Here is a 27480-nt window from a genome sequence, read left to right on the forward strand (position 1 = left end):
TTCCCCCCCACAGTTCTGAGGAACTGATACCTCACTGTACTTTGATGGTCCTTAACTTAAACTAGTACCAAAGTACTATCATCTGATGAGGAATGTCAAAAAAAACAAATTAATCAGATTCCAGATAAAAACTTGAACACACAAATCCAAATCAAAAAAAAAAAATCAGTATTTGGATTTGTGCAAACCATAACAATGCATTAAGCTCATTAGAAACACAAAAAAAACCTAAATAAAAATATTAAGTTATTTAATCCATCTCAACTCACATTGCCCTATTACATCTGATTTCATTGCCCTCCTGTCCTCCCTAAAGCTCTCCCTCCATATAAACTCTCCTACCCATATTCACGGCCAGTCTCTCGACCTGGCACTTTCGCGTGGCCACTCTAGTCCCATGGTCTTGGTCACAGACGAGGCCATCTCCAACCACTTCCTTGTATCTCTTACCACCAGACGGTTTGCTACCCCAGATCCCTATTCAACCCTGAACTGAGCATCCAATCCCATATTCACTCCATCACAAAAACCGCCTACTTCCACCTCCATGATACCACCAACATCCGCCCTGCCTCAGCTCATCTACTCCTGAAACTCTTATCCATGCCTTTGTTACTTCCAGACTCAAGCATTCAAATGCTCTCCTGTCTGGCGTCCCATCCTCCACCCTCCATAAACTTCAACACGTCCAAAACTCAGCTGCCCCATACCTATCTCATACCAAGTCCCGCTCACCCATCACCCATGTCCTTGCTGACTCCATTGGCTCCTGGTGCCTCCAATTTAAAATTCTCATCCTTGTGTTTAAACTTCATGGCCTTGCCCCTCCCTTTTTCTGTAAGCTCCTTTAGTCCTACAACCCTGCCAGAACTCTCCATTCCTCAGACTCTGGCCTCTTGTGCATCCCACCCTTCCTTTGCCCTACCCCTGGCAGTCATGCCTTCAACCATATAGGCCCATGTTCTGGAATACCCTCTCTAAACCCCATCACCTCTCCTCTTTTAAAGATCCTCCTTAAAACCTACCTCTTTGACCAAGCTTCTCGTTACTCCTCCTAATATCTGCTTCTTTGGCTTAGCACTCATTTTTGTCTGATCAGGCCTCTGTAAAGTGTCTTGGGATGTTTTTCCAGGTTAAAGGCGATATATAAATGCAAGCTGTTGTGTAGTTTAAATATTCATGTCCTTAGATATACTAAAATTTGCCTCAGTTCAGCCATTTACCCTGGACATTTAGGGGTGTGTCCCTGATTTTCATGTTTGCCAGTTCTAAGGTATGGTCATAAGTGACACAACTCCATCTTGTATGGCAGAATTGATTTTGACTGGTATCAAGTCACAAACCTTTAATTAGATAAGGCTGATAAAATGAGTACAGTCATCTTTATATTTGTCTCTCCTAAATCTATACTGCATTGCCTTTTGTGTTAGATTACACAACAGAGAACTGAGAAACCCATCCTACCTTCACACGAACCATTTCTTCAGGAACGTTCATCATAGCATTGGTTAACCAGCTTTCCAAACTTTTTGCAAAATTCCGAATTGCTTGAGTCAAGGCACCTGGAAAGCGATTAATACAGTCAGAAGGTGTGGCCATGATTTACAGTGCACACTGGCTCCTAAATACAGCTCTATAAAGTGGTTCTAGTCATAATCCTCAATAATTACTGATGAACTATTTAATTTTCCTGGAAATACTCACTCGGGATAGGCCGCAAGACATCTGGGATAAGGATCTCCACCAGACCTTGGTAAAGCATGTTATCACAGTATTTCGTCCACTTCAGGGAAGGCTCATACTTACAGAGAACAACCAGGCATGACTTAGGGAGGCGTTTCTCAGCTTCATCATGACTGCAAAAAACAAACAACATTGAGTTGACAACACTTTGGAACATTGCCAGTGACCACATATCTTTTTTTCAGTTTACCTTTTGATTCCTATCGAAGGGCCTGGCAAAAATATTAAACATTTTCTAAAAATCTAAGCATTAGGGATGCCAGATACCATACTGTTGGAATTAGAGCTCTGGTTTATTTTTTTCCCTCCAGTCCAAAGCAGTATCCCCCTCAGCTGCAGTTATTGTGGCTCCCCTCAGTCTTTTTCCCACCCTCATTTTTAGAATTCCTTTCTCCTGCAAGATGTTTTGTTTATCACTCACACTGATAATCCTGAGCCATCACTGGACTGGGAAGAGTTATATCTCCAAAATGTCTTCCACAAGGTTTCAACAAGAGTGAACTGTAGGTTCACCATCACATCCAGGATTGCCTATAGAGACAGAAGACAGAAGAGTAAGTTTGTAGAGGTTATTGCTATTTTAGTGGTAAGTCAGATTGTGATAAATATAATATAAAGGCAATATGAATTCAGAATGCATTAATTCTAGTAACTTCACTGGCTAACTTCAGTATAAATGAAACCCATTATGAACTCTAGGGAAAGTAAGGCTTGACTAAATTCAGGATTTGACATCTAGGGGATACAGTTAAGGGTTTCAAAGAGAAATTAGAAATTTAGGAAACTTTTTTTTTAGTAAGGGGGTGATAGAATTGTGGAACAGATTAGCAACAGGGGTTGAGCAGAAAACCACAGCTGATTTAAAAAAGGACTGGATGAATTCCTGTTAGTAAAGGAGAAATAGCGCTATTAGTTCTAGAATCACTTGTAAACAATTTTACAACACCAAGTTATAGTCCAGCAATTTTATTTTAAATTCACAAGCTTTCGGAGGCTACCTCCTTCCTCAGGTGAACGATTTGGAAATGAAATCCTCGAAATGAAGTCGCATTTATAATTCACAGAACATAGAATCACGTTAGGGAAGCTGATGAAAAGTACGGGAGGGTAGACCAGATAGACCAATAGTTTTCTCCTGCCCAAAACATTATTACATTATTACGTTACTAAATAAAAATGTTACCTTTTATGTTTGGTGTTTAAACTTGTGATTTTAATTGGCTGTGTCATGAAAATATCACAATACCTCACAGTGCTCCCGATAGAGCAGCTGGAAAGCCTTGACGTGTTCCACAGTGATACCGTCTGGCAATGTCTTTCCCTGCAAGTCTATTTCAACAAATTCTGGTAGAGCCCGAGAGGCATCTGTAATATATTACACAATGAAGAATGCAATCACAAGTTAGCATGCTTGCAATAAAAGTATCAAACACTGAAAAGTGACTCTGCCTTAATCTTAATCAATAGTCAGGCCACTTATGCCAGGATGAGAATGCTTATTTTACAGTTCAGTGGTCACACATTTGAGATCTAAAGCTATCCGACAATGGAATCTGTCAACTTCAAATGCACAAAATTTAGCAGTTGTTCTCAGACCATCAGATCAAGCATCTAACTGGAAGGAAGTGGGTTGAATTGGCATTAATCGTCAATCTGCTACATTTTTTTGGTCAGTTACAGAAAAGCATTGGTGATGGTCATGGAGATGGTAACCATCACACTGCTGATTAGAAGTCTTTTGGGCTAGAGATAGTGGTGTGAAGTTAGTCTACTTTATGAAAGACAATTATTGATAATGCTCCCTCAAAAAAACACAAATTAATGTTTTGTAATAGTGTGCAGTAATATTTATCCCTGGTTAATTGATACTTTGATAACCATAACAGATTAAGTTTTCAGGAGAACAGGAGATGTCAATCAAACTCAAAAATAATAGTCTGAGCAGCTTACACAATGATCGCTCATTCCATTGACTTTGATGTTTCTAATACAAAATTCCACACTTCAGTGTGCTTTCTCCAGATCATTAGCCCTGTGAAATGGTTTTCTGTTCTGCTTGCTCCATTGAGTTACAGACTCCAGATTTTTCACCTTGAACATCTCTCAGTGGGATTACAAATTATGCCCAACATTAATTCATAGGCATATGAAGAAATTATTTTGCACAATGTATACATTTTACAAAACTTCAGTAAGGCCATTACAAATACTTCACTCAGGTTTTCCACAGTCATTTATTCACGTACAGGGTCATTACTTTCTGCATGGCTCAGATCCATGCACAATAATGAAATTAAAGATGCATTCTAACAGTGGGAAGAATTAAACACCGCAATATCCAGAGGAGCCACTAAAAGTAAAATTGTACGAAGAAATATTTTGTTTAATCCATTTTACTGATGAGGCGACGAGAGATGAAATAGTCAATATCAATGCATTACCATTCATGACTACCTTAGTTTGTAATGCAAAATATATCTATCTGCATCTGTTACAGTGGAATTTACCAGGTTAGTGAAACTGTTCTCGTAACTTACCCAAGAATTGCTGATACTGCTGGACCTGCGCGCTGATATCTGACAGGCCACCACCCTGCTGTTGCCCAACTCCCATACCATTTGTCATCCCCTCCACCTTCTGGATGGGCTTGAGTCTGCAGCATGAAGGAGAAAACGGACTGAAATACAGTCCATTCCTTAATGGTCAAAGTAGCATTTTCCAAAAAAAAATGAAATATAGAATAAAACTTACTTTTTTCATTGTTGCCATTTGATCCCAGAATTATTTTGCAGGGATAATCACTGCTCTGAAAGGAGCATTCCATCCTTAATGGTCTCCCAAACACTGACATTGATGCAATAGTGATTTGGAAGTGAATATCAAACATAACTCCACAGTGCCACTCCTATGTGAGCCATCTGCTACATTTACAATAAAATGTAAATGAAAATCACGCAGCTTCTCACCTTACATTAGCAGGTTTACTATTTTTAGTGCAACAGCAGTGGGCAGCAAATTGCAGGACACCATGCTACTGACACAGCAATCAATCAAGAAAGAAATTGGAATTCTTCATTCAGGATTGGCAGGATGTAACAAGTGGTGTTCTCCAGGGATCTGTACTAGGGCCTCAGCTTTTCACCATATCTATGAATGACTTAGATGAAGGAATAGAGAGTTGTATATCCAAGTTAGGAGGCACAGTCAGTTGTGCAGATGGGAGCAAGCAGTTACAAAGGGACATAAACAGACTAAGTGAGTGGGCAAAACCAAAGCAGATGGAGTACAATGTGGGAAGTGTGAGGCCACCTACTTTGGATCTGCGGAATAGTATCTTAATGTGAGAGACTGGTAGCTGTGAAGGAGTAAAGGGATTTATGTATCCATGTACACAAATCACTAAAAGTTAGTACACAGGTACAAAAAAGTAATCAAAAAGGCTAATGGAATGTTGGCCTTTATCTCAAGCAGGTTGGAATTCAAAATTGAGGAAGTGCTGCTTCAGTTATGCAGAGCCTTGGTCAGACTCCCATCTGGAGTACTGTGTTCAGTTTTGGGCACTAAACCTCAGGAAAGACATATTGGCCTTGAAAGAGGTACAGCATAGATTCACCAGAATTATACCAGAGGCTTAAAAGGTTAAGTTATGAGTACAGGTTGCATAAACTTGGCTTGTATTCCCTTGAATTTAGAAGGTTGAAGGTTGATCTAATCAAGATGTTTAAAATAATAAAGGGATTTGTTAGGGTAGATACAGAGGAACTATTTCCTCTGGTGGGAGAAACCAGAACAAGACGGCGTAATCTTAAATTCAGAGCTAGGCCATTTAAGGAGGGAAATCAGGAAGCACCTTTTCACACAAAGAATAGTAGAAATCTGGAATTCGCTCCCCAAAAAGGCTGTGGATGCTGTGCCAAGTGAAATTTTCAAGACTGATTGATAGCTTTTGTTAAGTAATGGTATCAAGGCATATCGAACAAAGGTACGTAAATGGAGTTGAGGTACAGATCAGCCATGATCTAATTGAACAGGCTCGAGGGGCTGAATGACTGACTCCAGTTCCTATGTAGGATCCATCAACTAGCCTGGTAAGTAGGGAATATCATGTAGTATTTAATAGATTGGGATAGTCAAGAAGTAACGTTCCTTTAGGAGGAAAACTGCGGTCAAGCAACTTGCTCTTAACTGAATAACTTCCAGCCTTGCTCACTGTCCTCTTTACTGTATTTAAAAAATCACCTGAAGCAAATTTGATCAATACAAAGTGCAGATACCGGAAGCCAATAGGTTATTTGACTCTTCAATAAGGATTGTCACACAGTCTCATACGCATTTCTTCTCATTAATCAATAGCAGTGATTTACTGAAAACCATTTCGGAAAATGTTGTAATACCAGATCTTTGTGTAGTTTGGAAGCTCTAATGGATAATCAGTTGTTGATTCAGAATTGATGCAAATCATCAGAGTCAGCATAAATGGGATCCTTCTCTCGCTCACTCACCTCTGTTTCTGTGTGAACGGCTGTTGTCTTATGGCCAGGTGCTGCTGATCCTCTATCAGTCGAATTAGTGGAGAGTTTGCTTTAATGCGAAGTCCATAATAGTGATACTTTGAGTTTCCCCTATAAATGAAGGAAAGGAAATTCAGTAAAATTAGCTTGATGTAATTTTCCAGAAAATGCATATATTGTATTTACATCTACAGTCTCTATAATAATAAATGAATCCTCCCCGTTGATTCTAACCTCAAACACGCCAAGTCACAAACTATCTGATCCCAATGGTCAATATCTGTACTGAAGTTTCAAGGTATTGCTTAAAAACAGCATAAAAAGTGTTTTGTTACATCGCAGCTCTGAGGTAGACTTAGTGCATCCCTCAGAAAACAATCCAGAACCAATCTGACAATTCCTACTGAAAACAAGGAATAAGAGGGAAAAAGGGCTACAAACAATTGGTTACATAGCATAGTGGTTATGTTACTGGACTAATAATCCGGAATCATGAGTTCAAATCCTGCCATAGCAGATGGGGAATTTAAATTCAATTAATTAAATAAAATCTGGAATAAAAGAAAACTAGTATCAGTAATGGTAGCCATGAAACTACTGGATTGTCATAAAAACCCATCTGGTTCACTAATGTAAGGAATCTTACAACACCAGGTGATAGTCCAACAGTTTTATTTGAAAATCACAAGCTTTCGGAGGCTTTCTCCTTCGTCAGGTGAGTGTCGAGATTCATTGAAAATTACCGCATATATAGTCATAGAACAATGCCTGGTGATTACAAATAATCTTTCCAACTGCCTGTTATCAAGGCCATCAAATTAATTGGTTGTCTAAGGTTTCTCTGTCTGAACACTATTCAATTAATTTGATGGCCTTGATAACGGGCAGTTGGAAAGATTATCTGTAATCACCAGGCATTGTTCTATGACTATATATGCGGTAATTTTCAATGAATCTCGACACTCACCTGACGAAGGAGAAAGCCTCCGAAAGCTTGTGATTTTCAAATAAAACTGTTGGACTATAACCTGGTGTTGTAAGATTCCTTACATTTGTACACCCCAGTCCATCACCGGCATCTCCACATCATGGTTCACTAATGCCCTTTAGGGAAGGAAACCTGCTGGTCTGGCCTATATTTAACTCCAGACCCACAACAATGTGGTTGATTCTTCATCGCCCTCTGAAATGGCCTAGCAAGCCACTCAGTTGTTCAAGAAGGCGGCTCACCACCACCTTCTCAAGGGCAATTAGGGATGGGCAATAAATGCTGGCCTTGCCAGTGACACCCACATCCCATGAATGAATAAAAAAAAACAAATCACAGTTCTATTCTACTCCTCCTATTCTCAGTTGTTCTACAAATTTCTTTTACTCGTTCTTTCTTGTTTCTTTTCCTCGCATCCTTTTTGTAATTTTTAGAACTATATAGTCTTTTATTTATTTTTATTCTTCCAATAAAACAGTTCTATTTCTGTTCATTTTTTGAGCAAGTCTTGCTTAATGTCACAACCTTGTTCAGTACAACACATGCGTTAAAACTTGATAGAAAATAAGATACTGATCATACTAAGATTTAGTCTTATCCTTTTTCGGTTTCTGCAGAATTTTTTTTACTGCTTTCTGGACATTATAGTCTTTAAGTGCGATACCTACTCTGGCCACACAGTGGTGCTACCACACCAAGCCAAAATTTTGGCTTGGATTTTGCTGTAGGAGGGCCGTTTGCCATTAGTTAGACTTGCCCTTGCATATATAGGTTTTTAATTTTTTTTGTGCGACAAGTTGCTGAAAGTGCGAGCTGCTCACAGTGCAGCGAGGGAAACAGGGCATCTAGGACCTGAGTGAACAGGGCAACCAGTGTAATCCTTAACCAATCAGGTTGAAGGATTGAGAAATAAACAGCGCAAATTAGAGTGGGTGAATTCAAAGTCAAATCAGAAAGAGAAATAAAGAGAGGAAAAGAAAGATTGGATTAAGAGTGAGAGAAAAAAAGAGACAGAAAGGAGAAGTAAAAAAAAAATAATTTTAAATTTGACATTTTTAAAATCTCCAACAACAATTAATACTTGAAGGAATGAGACCACACTTGTAATATTTAATTTTCAGCGCCAGAGAGGATGATTGGCAGTAAATAACACTTATCACATCATTAAAAGGGTGCTTACATTTGAAATAACAAGACTTAATTTTCTGTGGCGAGTTTGGTGTGCATCTACCAAACAAATACAGCAACTTCACGCCGTTCAATGCATTTCACTGGTGAGGCAGACAGTGAGGTGCTGTTTTTGCGAGGCTAACAGGAGAGCGGCGCAACTCGGACAGCAACTTTTGGATATTGGCATTTAAACACGCATCTGCTCCTCACCTGACGTTGCTGTACCATATGTGCATAAATAAGGCGAGTGCCATTATTTTGAGAGCAAATTCTGGCCCAATATTTTTAAAGGAAAGATTAAAATACTGAATCTCATGTTTCAGCTCGGTTATCACTCGTGCTACCATCTCAGAGATACGTAAAGTTCTTTTTAGTGGGAAAAATGGTAATTCATGCCATTTTAATAGGTAAAATATAAAAATTGCTACATTGGCAAGACAAAACAGCTGTATCAGAGAATTGCTAGCAGCAGGGACCTGTACTAATTTGTGCCATTTTCTTATGAACAAATATTGTGAGGTTAGAAATCTATCACAAATTTACTTGTAAACATTATTACAAATGTTAGCTCATGGAAATTTGTTTGTTCTGAAAGTTGCAAAAGACATGCCCTCAGAAGTTTATCAGTTAACTTGGAACAGGAACAGAACTGACAGTAACTTACATTTGAGCAATGGAATATTTCCTAATGCTAGTCCATGGATTTCAAGTTTAATGAGTGACTTCTGAAACTCCCTTTAAGCAGTGATTCTGAATTAAGCTGAACCCCAGTAAAAAGAATAAAAGAGAAAGCTAACCGTGTGCCAAGTCTCCGTGTCCGGAGTCCCATGAATACCGATCGGATCAATTTGCCAAATGAGGCAGCATTTACAGGCTCCAGTTTCTGCTCCTGACAGTGTAGCAGGTAGTGGCAGTATAGAGTGCTTCGGGGCAAACTCACTCCTTCTGCTGTTTCATAGTTGTCTAACAACCACTGAACCTGTACAAGAACAAGAAGAATGGTTTTTCCATTATTTTTATTCATTATTTCCTTGCAACACTATTTTATTGTGAATTTGATTTAAGGAAATCTCTGGTTTGTCGGACTTTATATTTGTTTATTATTACTGGTTAAAAAAAGGCTACACCAACAGTACAGTGTTAACTTCACAATGTAAAAGGCTGAAAGTCCACAGGAGAGAAACTAAAGACAATAATTCATGCATGAGAATATTCCTGTAACAGTCACTCGGAGAGCATGGCATTCCACAAGTAATTTAAATAACTAATTTATCTGCTGTTGCATTGCTCATGGATAAAAATAAAACAAATTGAGGTAGATTTTGAACTTGCTGCCTGGGCATACAACTAGCGTTGCAGATCTGCCGCCCTATTTTAATCGATTTCCGTGGAAATTAAAATTGGATAGTTTCTAAAACAGGAGGCCGATCTGCAACACCACTTTTATGCCCGGGTGGAGGGTTAAAAATTTACCCAAGTGTCTGCACTTTACAATTCTGGCTCCCTCTGTCTTTCTGTTTGTTTTGCATCCTTTCTCTCATCCTTCCTCTCTCATTGTCTCTGCATCTTTCTATTTTCTCACTCTTCCTCTCTCTTTCTGCAAGTCTTTACCTCAGTTGTCTTTCTTCTGTATATCTCCCTCTGACTCCTCTGTCTGGAGGTCTAAGACTCACACACACATTAATGACATGTCACTGTTTCTAACAACATTAGTTTCTCAGGCACAGGGGTGATTCTTTTGTGTTTAATAAGAATAATAAAAAAAGGAAAAGAATTGTGACAAAGCTCTCTAGAGCCGATAGACAAAACAGTCTGTTATTTTTATAAAGCACTTCAGTTCATTTTGAATCAAATGTGAGGCTTTGCACATAAAAGAATTTGTGCTTTGTGCACTGTTTCTTTGTGTCACAGTTTGCTGCAATATGTCCTAAAATTTCCAATTCACTATCTGTTACAAAATTCTGCACATGGCAGTAATCTATTATTTCTACAAGATGGTCCAATATATGGGTGTTATGAAGTGGTATTAATGTTGTTATGCAGCCACCATTAAATAACAATGTTGGTACAATATATCCACTGTGCCTGTAAACAAATAATTTTATAATATACAGAAGAAAGTGTATAGTCTTGTAATGACTGAAAAAAAGTTCCCCTGCCTCACTGGCTCCTCCACTCACTTTCTCCTGAGGAGGTTCACCATAATTCATCTACATTCTGTCACATTACTCGATTCAACACTAAATATGGAAGACAAACAGCAAACCACTAATTGTTAAAATATTCATGATCTTGAATATTATGTTGTGTGGGAGTATCTTAGTGGCTATAACACAATCTAGGGGTTCAAATGACCACATAAAGCATTCAGGTGTCACTTGCAGTTTACAATATTATCAGAACTCTCAATTGGGAAACAGCCACATAATGCTTCAAGCAGTTATGATTCTACATTTTAAATGGACAACAAACATAAATAATAAAAATCTTAATAGAAAATGTATCTATATTTTTTTATTTCATATTTATTCCCAATTTTATCCCAGGTGCTGCTCGCCCGCAGATAGCATCCTTCAGCCAGGAGACTATGATGGTCTGGTGCGTGGATTTCTCCACGACTACTGTCAATGCTGTTCCATGACACAACAACAGAAAATACACTTGCTGTACTGCAAGCCTATTATCTCAGTTTTTTTCAACAGAGCATCCCAAATTATAAATGCATTCCATCTAGCAAACTGATTAAATTTGGTCTCAAAAGTGGCATGCAATTTAGAGCGACAGGCAATCCTATGATCCAGACCTTCGACCATCTGGTTGGGAGGCAGGTGTTCTAACATTTGTGCTATTGGACCACCCCTTATTGAACAATACAAAACAGAAAACCCAGGGGAGTCAGCACTTGGAAGAGTTGACCAGTGACTCACTGTGGCTGGAGAGGCACGCATGGTGTGACTGTAAGACTGACTGGAGCTCCCCAGCATGTAACCTCCCTGGATGACATAGGTCCCTCCTCCTGGGTTGGCCACAATCTGCCCTCCCGTGACATACATTGGCACCGTTCCACTACTGACCACGTTCTGCGAAGTCACCGGCGTGGCAACCTGGTTTGGCGTCCCCTGAGATTCATAGTAACTCCCGCCTGTGTTCTGGCTGTACAGCTGAGTTTCTGAATAAGGGTACGTGTTTGAACGTCTGAAATGAAAAAGTATGGCAGCGATTCCACAAAGATGACTTTAGTGACAGTTTGCTCACTTATATTTAGAAGTGCTATATTACAAACCTGTTGTGAATATAAAAGATAAACAACTACATTAGGGGCTCTATGTTAAATCTCCTATTTTGGTTACCCAGGAGGGGCATGCAGTTCTTCCAACTATTTTGTTCCACAGATCTTCACTTTCCTCTAAAACACAGCAGGCATTTATTATGGTAACAATATAAAATGTATGCCTCAGGTACATCACATGAATTTGGAGTAATGAAATGTGCTCATTCAGAACATTTATCATCATAATATTTCATGCAATTTATGTATGTGAAACATTTTGGAATGTCCTGAGTGATGTGATAATGCACTATATAGATGCAAGCTCTTTCTATAAATAAGAGGGAATTTTTTTTTAAAAAGCAGAAAATAACAGGAAAATATTTTTTTGAAACCAAAATAAAATGAGAGTGTCATAAGTTTAAATACTTTATAGACCTGTAATGGTTCCTGTACATCTGCTATAATAATCTGAAATTCTGAGATGAATGATTAGAATAAAACTTTTTAACTAAACATTAAAAAAACCTGATAACTTTCCAAAATTTGTTTAAACACAAGAAAGTCTGCTGTATTAGTCAGCAAATTTAGTATAATGCAAACCTACTGAATAACACTTGTGCAGATGTTCAACCAGTAAGTATTAATATACAGCAGCAGCCTATTGCCAGAAAGCTTGAAAATCAGTCTTCCAAACAGAGATTTAGATTTAACATTTGGAGGTGTTCAAATACCCCACATCAAATCCTTTTGGTTGGTCAGTGGTAGTGAATCTCTAACTGAAAGTCACTTAAAAAAACCAATACAAACTAATTCTGTTTGCTTTAAAATGCAAACGTTGTTATTGAAATCAGCACCTAACAACTCGTTGGTGGCTTTGGTTGTTGTCCTCACTCATGAAATGAAAATGGCTTTTCATAATTATCCACTGAGAGCCCTGTATAACCACAGAAGCCATTTTATTTGTTGACTTCATTCAAATCCCGATTCTTTCATCTTTAGTATGTGGAAATCAGCTTTTTTGTGAGATAACTGATTTTTAAAAACCGTCTTTGTTGCCATTTTTTTTTACTTCCATTCTGATGTTTCCCTCCCTCCAAGTAATTTTGGCCACTGTGTGATGATGACACTGTTCTCTGATGCAGTTTGCGTGCTGTGATAGGATATAGATCAACATTATATTCACTGACATGGATCAACAATTACCCATTAGTGGCCCTCTGGTTCCATGCTGTGAAGGCCCTTTAATTCCATAATATAATGTAGCTATAAAAACTTACAGCCTTAAAAATAACACAAATTCCATTATCATGCATATTCCTTTACCAGTTCTTGAAGTATTCTGACAGGCATTCTTTCTACTCACATTGTGCTTCCTGTATAGCTGGCATCACCCCCTTCTACATACTGCACCTGGTTCGAGTAGACATGTTGAACCGGCTGTACTGGGACCTGTTGTAACTGCTGAACCTAAATATGGGGGCCGTCAGGAAGGAAAAGTTAATTAGGGTGTACCACTTATTAGTTAAGAAACCAAAATATCAACAGCAAGAGTTTATTTCACTTGCGTTGAAACAAAATGTTAGATCACCTTCTCTAATATGGCCTTCCCATTCAATGAATATAACTCAATCTCTACAGACAATGGTGCTGATAGGAGGAACCATTTTAAATTTCTGGCACTGTTATTTGAAGCCTGCAAGGCATCAAATACCATAACGGCAATAGCTCCCCCGCTAAATCAGTGAGTAAATATACAGCATGGTGTGGTACTGGGCCGTACAAACCAGGAAGGTCAAACATTCCCTCCTCCGATCACTATTCCGCAGCCGGTGTGGATGCCGGGGAAGGGAAGAGTCAGGTACGGGTGTGATGACCCCACAGGTTGAATAGTCCACTAACATCACTGTTAAGGCTCACACATAAAGGATGACCACTTGCAAAAGTACTAGAGGGCCACCACTGGCTATATAACTGTACCCATGCATGAGTTACCATTTCGAGGAAAGGAAATGGAAGGAACAAAATCAGAGAAAAATCTGTATCAAAATAGAACCCACATTTCAGCTCTAATGATATTAATTAGCGTTTGCATTTAAAATAATGGGCTCGATTTTAGCAGGCCTGCGGGTTCCCAGCGGGTGGTCCTCCGGGAGCGTGGAAAACGCGGACGGCTAATTGCGTGCACCCCCCTCGCGATCGCGGGATAATTGAACTGATTAAGCCCTGCTTCCGGGTTCTCCGCTCCCCAGCTGCGTGCCGGCGGGCTGCGCATGCGCAGTACCGTCGACGCGATGTAGGAGCTCCACTTAAAGGGGCAGTCTCCCAAAGCCCCTCCTGCTGCAATCAGTAGGCAAGACATGATGGCTCAACCCAGGAGAAAGGCTGCGCCACGTTTTTCAGACCTTGCGCTGCAGCTGATGCTGGAGGGCGTGAGGAGGAGGAGGGACACGCTCTTCCCTGCGGACGGACACAAGTGCCCTGCCGCCGCCACCAGGAAGGCATGGGCAGAGGTGGCAGCGGAGGTCAGCAGCAGGGCCAACACCCCCAGGACATGGGAGCAGTGCCGCAAGCGGTTCAATGACCTCACTAGGTCCGGCAAGGTGAGTACACCAACGCACCCTCCCACAACCCGTCCCCACCATCATGCCAAACAGATCACAACCCCTCCTGCAGAGCCACCACAGCGCTCCCGCAGCAATCCTCACAGCCACTCACTCACCATCCTCGCCGTGCCCGCAAGTACCCACCGTCCCTGTCCCCACCCGAACACTACCACACACCCCAATCCCCATGCAATGGGATGGGCATGTGGCACACGCATCCTCCCATCCATCTGCCCCACGCTCAACCCACCCACACCGATGCTCGATGCGTGTCACTATGCAATACGCACCCACTCACGCATCTGTGTTTTGCCTTGACAGGAGAAGAGAAGCAAGAACAACAGGGAAAGGGCACGCACCGGAGGTGGCCCGCCGCACGTGGTAGACCTCACAGACGCAGAGGTGGAGGCGCTCGACCTCGCCCGCACGCCACATTGCCTGTCGGTCGCAGATGGCGAGTCTGTCGCTGCAGAAACGGCCGGTAAGGGAAAGCTGACACTCAACACCCATGATCGCGAGTGACCGTATCATCACCTGCCATCAGGCGCACCGTAACGTTGGTGCACATGCCTCATAGTGCCCTCTGTTCTCTTGCAGGGCCGTCTGCGAGCGCTGTGATTGAGGAGGGCGATTCCTCAGAGGACATGGCGGTCTCTGAGGGTGCATCATCACATCTGAGCCAACCATCCACCAGCGCAGAGACACGCACCTCGGTGGGTCCCCCTCGCCAACTAGTTGGGGTAGCACTTGGTGATTCACCGCGCACGAGTGAGCATGAGCAGACCCTGGTGGCAGGGGCAGCCGCGGAGGGTCCGCGTCGGTGGGAGCACTCATCTCCAGGCTCTGCTCAGCCGGACCCAGATGCTGAACCCAGGGGGCCACCAGTGAAAAGGAGAGTCGTCGAGGGGCACCAGCTAATTGCCGAGGTACTGGGAGAGGTGCTGCGCGCATTGTCCACAATTGCGCAGGCGATGGAGGAGTCCAACTCCTGCATGAGGGCATTGGTGGCGCAGGTATAGGAGGGTACTGGCGACATAGTGCGGGTAGGTGCGGGAGCGTCTGCGGTGGAGGACAGGCTGGCCTCCCTCGAGCGTCACGCACAGCTCCACATCGAGTCCGTGCAGGCCCTGACAACGGCTGTACGGATTCAGTGTGAGCAACATTCCGCCGCCATAAACAGGCTGACGGATACACTAGGGGTGGCCTTGCAAGGCCTCACACATGCAATCCAAACTGCCGTCCAGCAGGGTGGAAGGGGTGATGTGGGCCGAGGCCACGAGAGGGATGATGGTGACCGGGGACATGGAAGCGGGGACGCTTCTCAAGGCGCCCCCACGTCCCACCCGTTGCCCCCCTCTCAACCAGTACCCGCAATGGTGCCTCCTCTCCAGGTGGCCGAGTCTGCCCCTGCCCCGGTGCAGGAGGAGCAGTCTGTGGAGGTGCCCTCACGGGCACCGAAACCCAGGGGCCGTCCGCCCAAAGCATCTACCCGGTCAGGGCGAGAACAGGAGCAACCTGCCACTACCTCTGCTGGAGCCACAGGGGTAGCATCACGTAGAGGTACCCGCAAAAGAAATCCAAAGGCGTTATAAGCACAAAGGGAATGCACCAGGGTGTCTGTTAATTTGTACACTTTTTGTTTATATTATTTCACATTGTACATATTAAACACTATCATTCTCACCACTCCTGCCACCTCTCGTCCATTCTTCCGCGGCCTGTGCAATAGGTGCGTTCCGTGCAGCCCATCATGACGGCGAGCACCTGCTGCCGCCCATTGGGCACACTGCTGTGGGTGCAGGAGTACTGGCAACAGTCTTCAGTGGAGGGGGCTGGTATGGCCCCTCGCATGTGCAGGTGAGGAGATGCGAGCGCCTCGCACTGTCTGACTCTAGGAGAACCGTTGACGTATGAGTGCCTCCCTGGCCCGGCGAGCATCCCGGTGAGTCGTGGTTCGGCGCATGGGTCGTCCACCATCCTCTGGCGCGTCCTCCTCCTCCTCCCCCTCCCCCTCCTCGTCCTCATCGCCGTCCTCAATGTGGGTGGCGGGTGTGGGTGGGGCCTCCTCCAGCGGCACCCCTCTCTGTAGTGCCATGTTATGCAGGGCACAGCAGACAACTATGATTCGTCCCACTCTGAATGGTGTGTATTGGAGCACTCCCCCAGAACGATCAAGGCACCTGAAGCGCATCTTGAGCAGCCCTATGGTCTGCTCAATTGTAGACCTGGTAGCAGTGTGGCTGTCATTGTACCGACGCTCCGGCTCGGTGATGGGGTTCCTCAGAGGCGTCATGAGCCACGTGTGTAGGGCATACCCCTTGTCGTCGAGGAGCCAGCCGTTGCCGGCGTTGGGTGCGTGGAGGATGGGCGGGACGGTGGACTCCCTGAAGACGAAGGCATCGTGGCAGCTGCCGGGGTATCTGGCGCACACGTGTAGGAATCTCTGGCGGTGGTCACAGATGAGCTGGGCGTTCATGGAGTGATACCCCTTCCTGTTGATGAACAGCCCTGGCTCATGCGGAGGTGCCCGTATTGCGATGTGGGTGCAGTCGATTACACCCTGTAGCCGTGGGAAGCCAGCCATGGCATGGAATCCAACCGCCCTCTCCATCTGGCTGCGCTCGTCCATGGCGAAGTTGATGTAGTGCGAGGCCCTGCGGAACAACCCATCGGTGACCTGCCTTATGCACTTGTGTGCAGATGACTGACAGACCCCGGTGATGTCCCCGGTGGCACCCTGAAAGGATCCTGATGTAAAGAAGTTGAGAGCAGTGGTGATTTTGATGGCGACAGGTAAGAAGATGCTGCTTGGTCCATCAGGGAGCAGCTCGTCGTTAAGGAGGCTGCAGATGTCGGTGACTACCTGGCGATTGACTCTGAGCCGACGTATGCACTGCTCCTCGGAGAGGTCCATGAAGCTGAGCCTCGGTCTGTACACCCTGTGCGGAGGGTAGTGCCTCCTGCGACGCATCTCTCTCTGTGGTTGCCCTCCCTCCTGCTGTGCAGGTGGGTATGCCACAGCACCGTGTTGGGGGGCTCCACGTCTCCGAGGCGGACGGCGTGGACTGCGAGGCTGCTGGTGCTGGTCATGCTGTTCGTCCTCCGAGGATGTCAACGCACCACCCATCTGGCAGGTGTTGGTCTGAGGGGTTGTGCAGGGTAGGTAGGTGGTTCCCTGCACTGGGGCTGCGGTTTCACGTCGGTCTGTCCTCTGGCTTGGCGGGGGGTGGTGGAGGGCAGGGGTTGCCCTACGTGACGCGGTGGCCTCCTGCGTGGGTGAGGGCTCTCCCACCCGCTGTGGAGTGCACTTTGGCAGCTGCCACAGGTTGCTGGCTGGAACACGACCGGTTGAAGGGAGACTGTTTCCTCCAGTGTGTGAAACACTCTGCGTTGAAGCTAAAATCCCACACTTCCTGTTTTGACAGCTGATTCAGCTCATTTAATGACCTCAACAAGCAAGGTAAGTACACTCAAGTGGAACCCCGCTGGCTTTAATTGCCTGCGGGATTCCCACCAGCGGGGCCTGCGCACATAGCCCCGCACATCAGCGCGGCACCCGGAAGTGGCCGGGATCTCGGCGCGATCCGCTCCCGCACGTGGAAATTGACATTTTGGAGCCCGCCCCGCCGATAACGCACAGGAAACCCGACGCTAAAATCGAGCCCAATGCTACTGTTCTACCATGTATAATGTTAAGTGGGTAATTTTTAAAACACAAAATTTTCACCATTCATCTCTACAGGAGACTTTTTTTTAATGAAGTATATAACAAACAGAATTCCTTGCAGCCAGCATTTCTGATTCTAATCGCTGCAAGTGCCAATTTCCTTATTTATATATTTATCAGTCTCTTGAATTCCACACTCACAGAAACCTCTGCACAATTATGGACCTGTTGTAGAATTAGATTTCTTCTGGAGAATTAGTCTGTGTGCATCAAAATATGGCAAGTCTTAAGCATGCAGTTTATTCCATAAATGATGAGTTATATTGACAACATTGGTAAGAACTACTGCCATTTGGGATGACAGGAAAAACAGATCTAAAGAATGGGTGAATTCCAAGCAGCCAAAATACATTTCAATGAACCTGGCTTATCACAAGGTTTCTTCAAAGAATTCTTAAAAGTTATTCAATTATGTAAGCATGTATTTTTGCTGCACCATGTGGCAGAATTTACAAAATTGTGCCACTGAATTTCATTAAGCCCTACTGTAGAATTTACCCTTTTTACTGCCAAATCCCAGTGAGTCTGACTAGAGTCTAACCATTGCAAACACATTGTGAGCTTAGCCCTAGTGTATGCTATTTTAAAAATATAAAACTTACTCTGGATAACGTTACAATTCTGCGCTGCTGGTTAGAAGCCTCACCCACTAGCAATGCGCATCAGAAATTCAGCAATGCACTACCTATGATTTTCTGATCTTTCAACACATTAGTACTTCCAATGTAACCAATGTAAAATGTTTTCTTGAATTCAGATTGAGGCAGACACAATAAATTGATCAATAAAAAAAACGTGATCATGTTTTACCATTTTAAGATGTTTTATTTTCAAAAACCAAAGTGAATTTTCAGGAACTCACTTTTTGAAAGAATATCCTAAAATAATGAATATCGGTGGCTTAAATTGTTTACCAGAGCTTTTCAAATGGAGATTAATGGACCCTGAGGGTTCCGCCTTAGCACAGTCAAGAATTCTGGGTTCTATATTCTTCTCTATTTGTTGGCTAATACATTACCTCTGTTCCTGTTTACTAAAAAAAAATGCTTAAGACAACGAGAACAGTTTTTCTTTGGGCTGCTGACACGATTTTCAAAAATTAGGACAGAGGTCCCAAGGAATGTGTGAATATTTTCAGGGGGTTCCTCACACAGAAAAGTTTTAAAATCACTGCTGCATGTTCCTAAAACATACATAATGAAATTCAGGAAAATGAGTTATCTCCTTAACAGAAATAAACTGTGCTATTACTAAAATACAAACAGAAATCAGTACAACTTGCAAATAGTAAACATCCCTTAAAGGATCTTGAATAATTCAGCCTTCTGTTCATCCTTATGGTTATTTCTTATTTGACCTACTTTAAGAGCGGTTGGTCCTGTTCCAAAAACTAGTGCCTGAGGGACTCGCTGCACCTTGACTCGCTGCTCAGGGCTGGCTGGTAACATGGAGAAAAATGGAACCTGCTCAATAATCACTTTCTGCTCTGTGCTGGGAAGATGCTGGGGAGTAAATCGAATCACTTCGACTCTCGGTGCTGAGGTGGAGGGCATCATATGTAAGACGTGCACTTTGTGTTCTGGACTCAATGCTTGGGAGTTTCCTAATTGATGTTCTTCATGAATACTGTTCTTTGAGCTGGGAGAATCGGCAACTACCTGCAGCTTCTGATCTTTCTCTATCAAACTGGAAATCTCATTCTCCGTGCTCTAGTGTATAATATAAGCAAATTATTCTTACTAAATCAATTACTCTATTAGAATACAGTAACAAGTTTGGAAGATGGATGAACATGCCAGCACTGAATGGAATTGGACCAATAAAGTTGGATATAGGATGATCTTTCTAATGGTTCCTAAAGGTCATATGTATTAAATTTGGGATATCTCCACTCAGCTCCTAAGGGACTCAGGTTTACTGTATAAAATTATTCATAATTTAAATTGGAAAAATCTTATTTAGAAGCATAGCTGATATGGGAAATGGAAAAGAAACAAGTGGTGCTCTCGAGGTTGGAGGGGAAAATTGCTAACGTACATAATCTGTGCTATATGTAACTTGGAACTATTTACTGGTAATACTGGATACAAAAATAATTCCATTCCCCAGCATAGTCATCCCTCATCTTGGACACAAAATTCACTATATAGTTTAAAAGAATTCTTGAAACCACGTAATATGTACATTTTATAATATTATCATATTTACATGGGTTATGGGGACATACATTATCTAGTTTCTAGAATTGAAATTAAAAATACAAACTGAATGTTTGTCCGATGTAAGCATCCATACTATAATTTGGCTGTGTCCCTCAATTTAAGTTCTATGGGAAGAATTCAGTGATCCCGGGTGCCAGACACCAAAAAGCTGGTGAACTACTACAGAACAAATTTTAGTAGATCAAAGAGCTATTATTCAAATAATAGTCAATACGGGTTATGTTAAACATTTCCTGATGGAAAGCAAAATGGATACTAAGAGATGGGATACTTCAAAACAGTAAGTTAGCTTATAGATTTTTTTTTGCTACTTGCATAGCTAATGTATAATACATGTTCGAGTTTAGTTTTGCGAGGTGCAAGGAACAGACAAATGGTATGTCCTAAGAGATTAAGGACAAGACATTTGAAATTCAGATAGTCTCTTCATTTCAAACCAAACAAATCCCGAGACCATCAAATCAAGAGTTAGATTTGGCCCATTAGAATAAATGTCAGAAAGCTATTTAAGTGAAAACCTGGCCTAGCTCCAATAATTTTGGTTTGCTTTGTTCAGTTCAGGGTCAACTTGCATGCAAAATTTCTGTTTGCAATAAAATGATGAATTTGCCCATTTTACAAGAAATCTAATCCTGACTGACTAAATTCAGATATCTAGGATTTGTGCCCTGGATTAACAGGGAAATGTTAAATTACCTACTGTGGGCTAGGCCTACCTCATCTTTTGAAAGTAATTCATGCAAATTAGATAATCATTTTAACATGTAAAGTCATTGGGCCACTGTCCCTTTTAAGGACCATTACTGCAATGTGGTATTTCCCAACATCCATAGGATATCATCACAATGCAGTATTAAAACCAACTCAAAGTATCAAAAAAGGCTCCAATGGCTCAGTAGCTAAATGTAAGAGTTGTGTGGTACTGTGCTATGCAGACCAATAGTCTCATATTTGATTCCTGGTCTGTGCTGAGTTAATTTAATTTACTAAGAACACTGCCAAGAGAACAATTGGCCTCGGTTTCCAAGCTAGGAAAGGGGGGCAAATCAGTTATAATTATTTTCCTGATGTAGTAACTACAGCTGAAAAGTGCATATGGTCTGGATGTCAGATGAGGATTGCTTCAAGCTCGGTTGTGATGCACCCCCCGCCGCTGCCCTGTGTCAGCATCTTGGCTATCCATGATGAATGACATCTTTGTGTGGGATCAGATGAGAAATGCCTTTAGAGCAGTACTTCAACATTAGTTACTGCCTTCAGCAGAGGGGGAAAATAGGGAGAAACTTATAAAGTGAGCAAAATTAGTGAAGTTTTGTCCCCATCAGGTCAGGATGCAACGGTTTGCTTGCCTTGTAATAAAGAAAATATATATTTTTTTAAAATATAATTTCATCTAAATTTTCTGTTCTGGGTCAGATGTTTATTAGTTAAAATATGATTTAAGTGAATGGCTATATCCTCTAGCAGAAAATAACTGCACTACAGACACAGAATTATTTTGCCATGTGGTAAGGCCTTAGGCATGTCAATCATAAGAGACCTTCTTTCTCTTATAATTTATGACCGCCATAATGCTGTCATCTCTATAGTATTGTTCATATTTCATGGAGTGGAGTCATAATTAAGGATTATGGTAGAGCCCGTAATTTGGTTCATGAATTAATTTGAGCGGAGAAAACACAAAAATGGAAATAAAAAATTAAACAACAATGCATACCTCCTGAGAAACATGAACTTGCTGCAGCGCTTGTACTGATAACTGTTGAACTTGGCTGGTTTTAGCAGCCTGGGGTGTTGTTTGCACAACGGATCTCTGTAGAGGCAAAATAAAAATCAATTAATTCTGCTTTGTGCTTGACCTACAGCTTTCAAAGGATGAACTTTCTTTATAACTTCCATTTCTGTAATGTCTAATGTTTAATATTTCAATAGCTACTCTGTCATGTGGAGACCCAAAGGGATTGCTGAACATTCAAAGAATCTCGCTAACAGTGTTTTCAAACTGCTGCACGTAGTTCCTCCTCCCTTAGCACAACAGAGATAAAACTGAGAACATGGTAACACTAGAAAAGTCTTCTTCTGATGTGAACTATGGGAACATCAGTAATGGTTCCATAGGGAATTTCATGGATTGCCATCCCAATTGTATCTGAGCTGGGAGAAGCCAGGATCAGCTGAAATGCTGATCTTCAGGATTCCTTATGGTGCCACTCTCCGATGCTCCTCTGACTGACAACAGTGAGCAGCTCTCTGCGGAGAGGAGATATGGGATGATGGGTCCAACCAGAGCTGAAAAACAGAAACTATAGTAAGCGCATATCCTAAGCAGCAGAAGATTTGAAAAATGAATTTTCGGAGGAGATGGAAGCACTTTATATTGAAAGTTCTCTCCCTTACACTTTCCTTTTCTTTTAAGATTACCGAACACTTTCAAACTGTTGAGATGACAAATAGTTGTACAAGAAAAGACTACAGACCTACGTATAGGTACTCTGATGTTTCCTATTTTCTTTGATGTTTGCAAAAGGACCATTTTTGGCAACGTTTGTTTGACAAAGATCTTGACACACATATTGATTTAACATGGATCCAAGGATAATGATTAGGAGGACTGAGAGGGGAAAGCCTTGCCCCAAAAATATAATTATGTACCACAACACATTAGGAAAACAGAAAATATTTCCAATATATTGTATTATTTACCTTTGGCAAAACACTTTTAAAACACATGGTATGCCTATTTTTTAAACTGGGCCAACTATCAAGGCACTGGACAAGAATCATCAAATCCAAGTTGCTCAGAATACATCTCAGCAGTTAGCAAATATGTGAGGCAAGCTGTATAGAGACCTATAGCTAGATCCATAGCTTTTCAGCTTTCCCTTTCAATTAAATAAAAAGCTTTAACTTCTGGATAACAAATGTATAAAATACAACATTACTGGAGTTTACTAATCATGATAATCAATCTCTAACAATTAGTTTACAACAGACCCAAACATGAGATGAGAAAAGCCCTCAGTGGTGGAAACTTTGGCTTATAAATTTGGGTGCTAATTGGCCTACTAAGCCCTCAATATGCCGGGCAGGAAGCATGCGCACATTTCCAACCAGAAAAGAAAAAAATTGTCATGCCTGAAACAGTTGTTAGGCCCACTGCCAAACTGGTTTGCCTGGCTTCACTCAGGAGAATCAGACTTTGGGATCACCTGCTACCTACAAGGTAAGTTTTTGAAATATACTTACCTGAATGTGGAGCTGGGAGGAGCAGGAAGATATTAAACAAATGATGTCACAAAACAGATATCTGTGGGATCCCACTGATAACATGCTCCCAGGCTGATGACAGTCCCTGTGCCTCTACCCTCTGGGTTTCATCGGTCCACCAATGATGTATCTATTGTAAAATGTTTCCACTGATTCTCGCTTTCATTATTTTCAGTACCAGCCTTTCTAAGGTTTTATTGAAATCCAATTGCAACACATCCACTGCCTTACCCTTAGCAAGCTCCTTTGTCACATCCTCAAACAAAACCAATAAATTAGATTGGCAAGACCTCTCCGTGAATCCATACTGGCTATTTTTTATGATTTTATTTCTATCGAGATACTCCATGACCTTATCTTTTATAAGGGTTTTCATGGCTTTACCCACAATGAATGTCAAACTTATTGGTCTGTAGTTTCCTGGGTCACTTTTCTACCTATTTTAAAAATAGGAATAATATGCCTTTCCCCAGTCTCCAGGCACCTCTCCAATATTCAGATTTCTGAAAGATTTGTGCCAGAGTTTCTGCAATTTAATTTCTTAATTCTTTAAGAATCCTTGATGCACCTTATCTGGCCCGAGATTTATTCACTTCAGTTTGCACAGCTGTTCGGCAACCATGCTAGCAGTAATACAAATAGTGTCACAACTTACCTCTGCAACACCTTCTTGTTCCCTTTCCAGATCAAATAAGTAACCTGATTCCTTCTTGGTAAAAACAGAGGTAAAATATTTATTCTCCAGAGACTTGAGCACATAATCCAGGCTGACACTTTAGTGCAGTACTGAGGGAATGCTGCACTGTCGGAGGTGCAGTCTTTCAGATGAGGCATTAAACCTAAGTTCCATCTGCCCTCTCCGGTGGACGTAAAAGATGCCTTGGCACTATTTTGAAGAAGAGCAGGGGAGTGCTTCCTGGCGTCCTGGCAAATAATTATCCCTCAATCAACATCGCTAAAAAATAGATTATCTGGTCATTATCACATTGCTCTTTGTGGGATCTTGCTGTGCGCAAATTAACTGCCGCATTTTCTGCACAACAATGACTACACTCAAAAGTACTTCATTGGCTCTGAAGTGCTTTGGGACGTCCTGAGGTTATGAAAGGCGGAATATAAATGCAAGTTTCTTCCTTTATTTAGCACTTTTGCAGCCTGTGTAACATCAGTTGTCATGCCCTCACCCAATCCCTCTTTCAGTGGCCCCACTCCATCCCTCAGTTTTCTTTATCTCTTAATATAACTTTAAAAACCTTTTACTTTAACCTTCACTTCCCTTGCCATATTCAATTCAAAATTTTTCTTTGCCATTCTGATGCCCTTTTTACACTCCTGGCTGGCTCATATTTTGATATTAAATCTATTTTAATTTTGTGCCATTTTGCTTCATGGCTGTAAATTACTTTTTTTTCTTCTTTTTGAGTTGCTTAATAGTCCCGTTCAACCAGGCAGGAGTGCCTTTAAGCTTGGTAACTTTGCTTTGCATGGGTACACACTGGTCCATTGCATACAGATTCACCTTAAAGGAACTCCATAGTTCTTACACTCTCTTAGTCATATTCCATTCTCTCCTGTACCATTTTTAAAAATTGCTTAATTTGAGGTATACAATTTTTTTTAAAGCAAAACATAACTATGAATTAATATGAGTAGACTGTATAACGTAAAAAGTATGGCCAGCATATGTCAGATGAAATTTAATGCAGAAAAGTGTGAAGTGATGCATTTTGAGAGGAAGAATGAGGAATGGCAATATAAACTAAATGGTACAATTTTAAATGGGATGCAAGAACATGGAGACCCGAGGGTTCACATACACAAATCTTTGAAGGTGGTAAGATAAGTTGATAAAGCTGTAAAAAAAGCATATGGGATCCTTGGCATTATAAATTGAGGCATAGAGTACAAAAGCAAGGAAGTTATGCTAAACCTTTATAAATCACTAATTAGGCCTCAACTAGAGTAATGTGACCAATTCTGGGCATCACACTTTAGGAAGGATGTTAAGGCCTTGGAGAAGATGCAGAGGGGATTTACCAGAATGGTACCGGAGATGAGGGATCTCAGTTACGTGGAGAGACTAGAGAAGCTGGGATTGTTCTCCTTAGAGCAGAGACGGTTAAGGGGAGACTTATTAGAGGCGTTCAAAATTATGAGGGGTTTTGACAGAGTAAATAAGGAGAAACTGTTTGCACTGGTGGGTGGGTTGGTAACCAGAGGACACAATGGTGCAGCAATTAAAATTAGCAAAAGAACCAGAGGGGAGATGAGGAGAAATTTATTTACACACTGAGTTGGTATTTATTTACACAGTCAGCTGTCTCTTATTTGTCACACTGCTTGTCCGACATCCAGTACTGGATGAGCAAAAATTTCCTCCAATTAAATATTGGGAAGACCGAAACCATTGTCTTTGATCCCTGCCGCAAACTCCATTCCCCGGCCACTGTCTCCATCTCTCTCCCTGGTCACAGTCTGAGGCTGAACCATACTGTTCGCAACCTTTGCGTCCTATTTGACCCTGAGATGAGCATCCGACCACATATCCTCTCCATCACCAAGACCACCTACTTCCACCTTCGTAACACCGCCCCTGCTTCAGCTCATCTGCTGCTGAAACCCTTATCCATGCTTTTGTTACCTCTAGACTCAACCATTCCCATGATCTCCTGGCTGGTCTCCCATCTTCCACCCTCCGCAAACTTGAGCTCATCCAAAACTCTGCTGCCTGTATCCTAACTCACACCAAGTCCTGTTCATCCATCACCCCTGTGCTCACTGACCTACATTGGCTCCCCGTCCGGGAACGCCTCAATTTTAAAATTCTCATCCTTGTTTTCAAATCCCTCCATTGCCTCGCCCCTCCCTATCTCTGTAACCTCCTCAAGCACTACAAACCTCTGAGATCTCTGCATTCCTCCAATTCTTGCCTCTTGCACATCCCCAATTTTAATTGCTCCAACAATGGCAGCTGTGCCTTCAGTTGCCTAGGCCCTAAGCTCTGGAATTCCCTCCCTGAACCTCTCTGCCTCTCTCTCTCCTCCTTTAAGATGCTCCTTAAAACCTCTTTGACCAAGCTTTTGGTCACCTGTACTAATATCTCCTTATGTGGCTCAGTTGTTTGATAAGGTTCCTGTGAAGTGCCTTGGGATGTTTTACTACGTTAAAGGCACTGTATAAATGCAAATTGTTGTTGTTGTTGTTGTTGTGGTGGTGGTGGTGATCTGCAATGCACTGCCTGAAAGGTTGGTGGAAGCAGATTCAATAGTAACTTTCAAAAGGAAATTTTGCAAGGCTATGGGGAAACAGCGGGGCATGATGGGCCGAATGGCCTCCTTCTGTGCTGTTAGATTCTATGTAAAAAAAAGTTGCACACTTAAACTACTGATGCTGTCTGAAATAGCTTGGTTATTGCCAAACAGCAATATTCAGAATATAAGCTGCTAGAAGGTTTTTTTTAAGTTCTTTTTTCATTAGATGGGTAACTGCAAATGAAATCAGATGAGTTAGTAAAACATATTTGGACCACTCCTCAATGATGGGTATTTGGTCTTTAGGAGTTACAGTACAGTTCTTATGTGTGGACCATTTGAATGCTTTGAATCACTTAAGATGAGAGCACTGCTAATTTGTACATGCTAGGTGTATGCTAATATTAATACTGATGATGTGGAGATGCCGTTGATGGACTGGGGTGGACAAATGGAAGGAATCTTACAACACCAGGTTATAGTCCAACTGTTGGACTATAACCTGGTGTTGTAAGATTCCTTAATATTAATACTGTTAGATATAATTTTAGGAATGCACTTAAAAAAACAAATAATTAAATCTTTGAGGAACTGTAAGGTTTAAAAAAGTTATCCACAGAATATTTAATCTACCGAATTAACCTTCGATGAATTTATCCAATAGGTTTAGTTCAATTTTATCAAGCAATCAACTCTGAAAGTCCTCAGAGTTCAAGGCTTAGCCCAT

The 27480-nt window shown here is 42.0% G+C and overlaps 1 protein-coding gene across 4 annotated transcripts in view; it reads right to left on the bottom strand.

Moving 5' to 3' along the window:
• rfx1a (regulatory factor X, 1a (influences HLA class II expression)) overlaps positions 1–27480 on the bottom strand; it is a 119861-nt gene that overhangs the window by 17530 nt on the left and 74851 nt on the right. For 2 of the 4 annotated variants that reach the window (XM_067973108.1, XM_067973106.1), the window contains 10 exons: positions 21953–22048; positions 13047–13150; positions 11340–11607; positions 9210–9391; positions 6246–6365; positions 4281–4420; positions 2990–3108; positions 2165–2274; positions 1705–1856; positions 1465–1562 (listed from right to left, as the gene is read on the bottom strand). In XM_067973108.1, coding sequence (XP_067829209.1) covers positions 1465–1562; positions 1705–1856; positions 2165–2274; positions 2990–3108; positions 4281–4420; positions 6246–6365; positions 9210–9391; positions 11340–11607; positions 13047–13150; positions 21953–22048 — 1389 coding nt within the window. The remainder of the gene's footprint in view (positions 1–1464; positions 1563–1704; positions 1857–2164; positions 2275–2989; positions 3109–4280; positions 4421–6245; positions 6366–9209; positions 9392–11339; positions 11608–13046; positions 13151–21952; positions 22049–27480) is intronic. The other 2 variants (XM_067973109.1, XM_067973107.1) reach the window with 2 other exon arrangements.

The sequence above is a fragment of the Heptranchias perlo genome, chromosome 37, assembly GCF_035084215.1.
Source record: "Heptranchias perlo isolate sHepPer1 chromosome 37, sHepPer1.hap1, whole genome shotgun sequence".
Classification (NCBI taxonomy): domain Eukaryota; kingdom Metazoa; phylum Chordata; class Chondrichthyes; order Hexanchiformes; family Hexanchidae; genus Heptranchias; species Heptranchias perlo.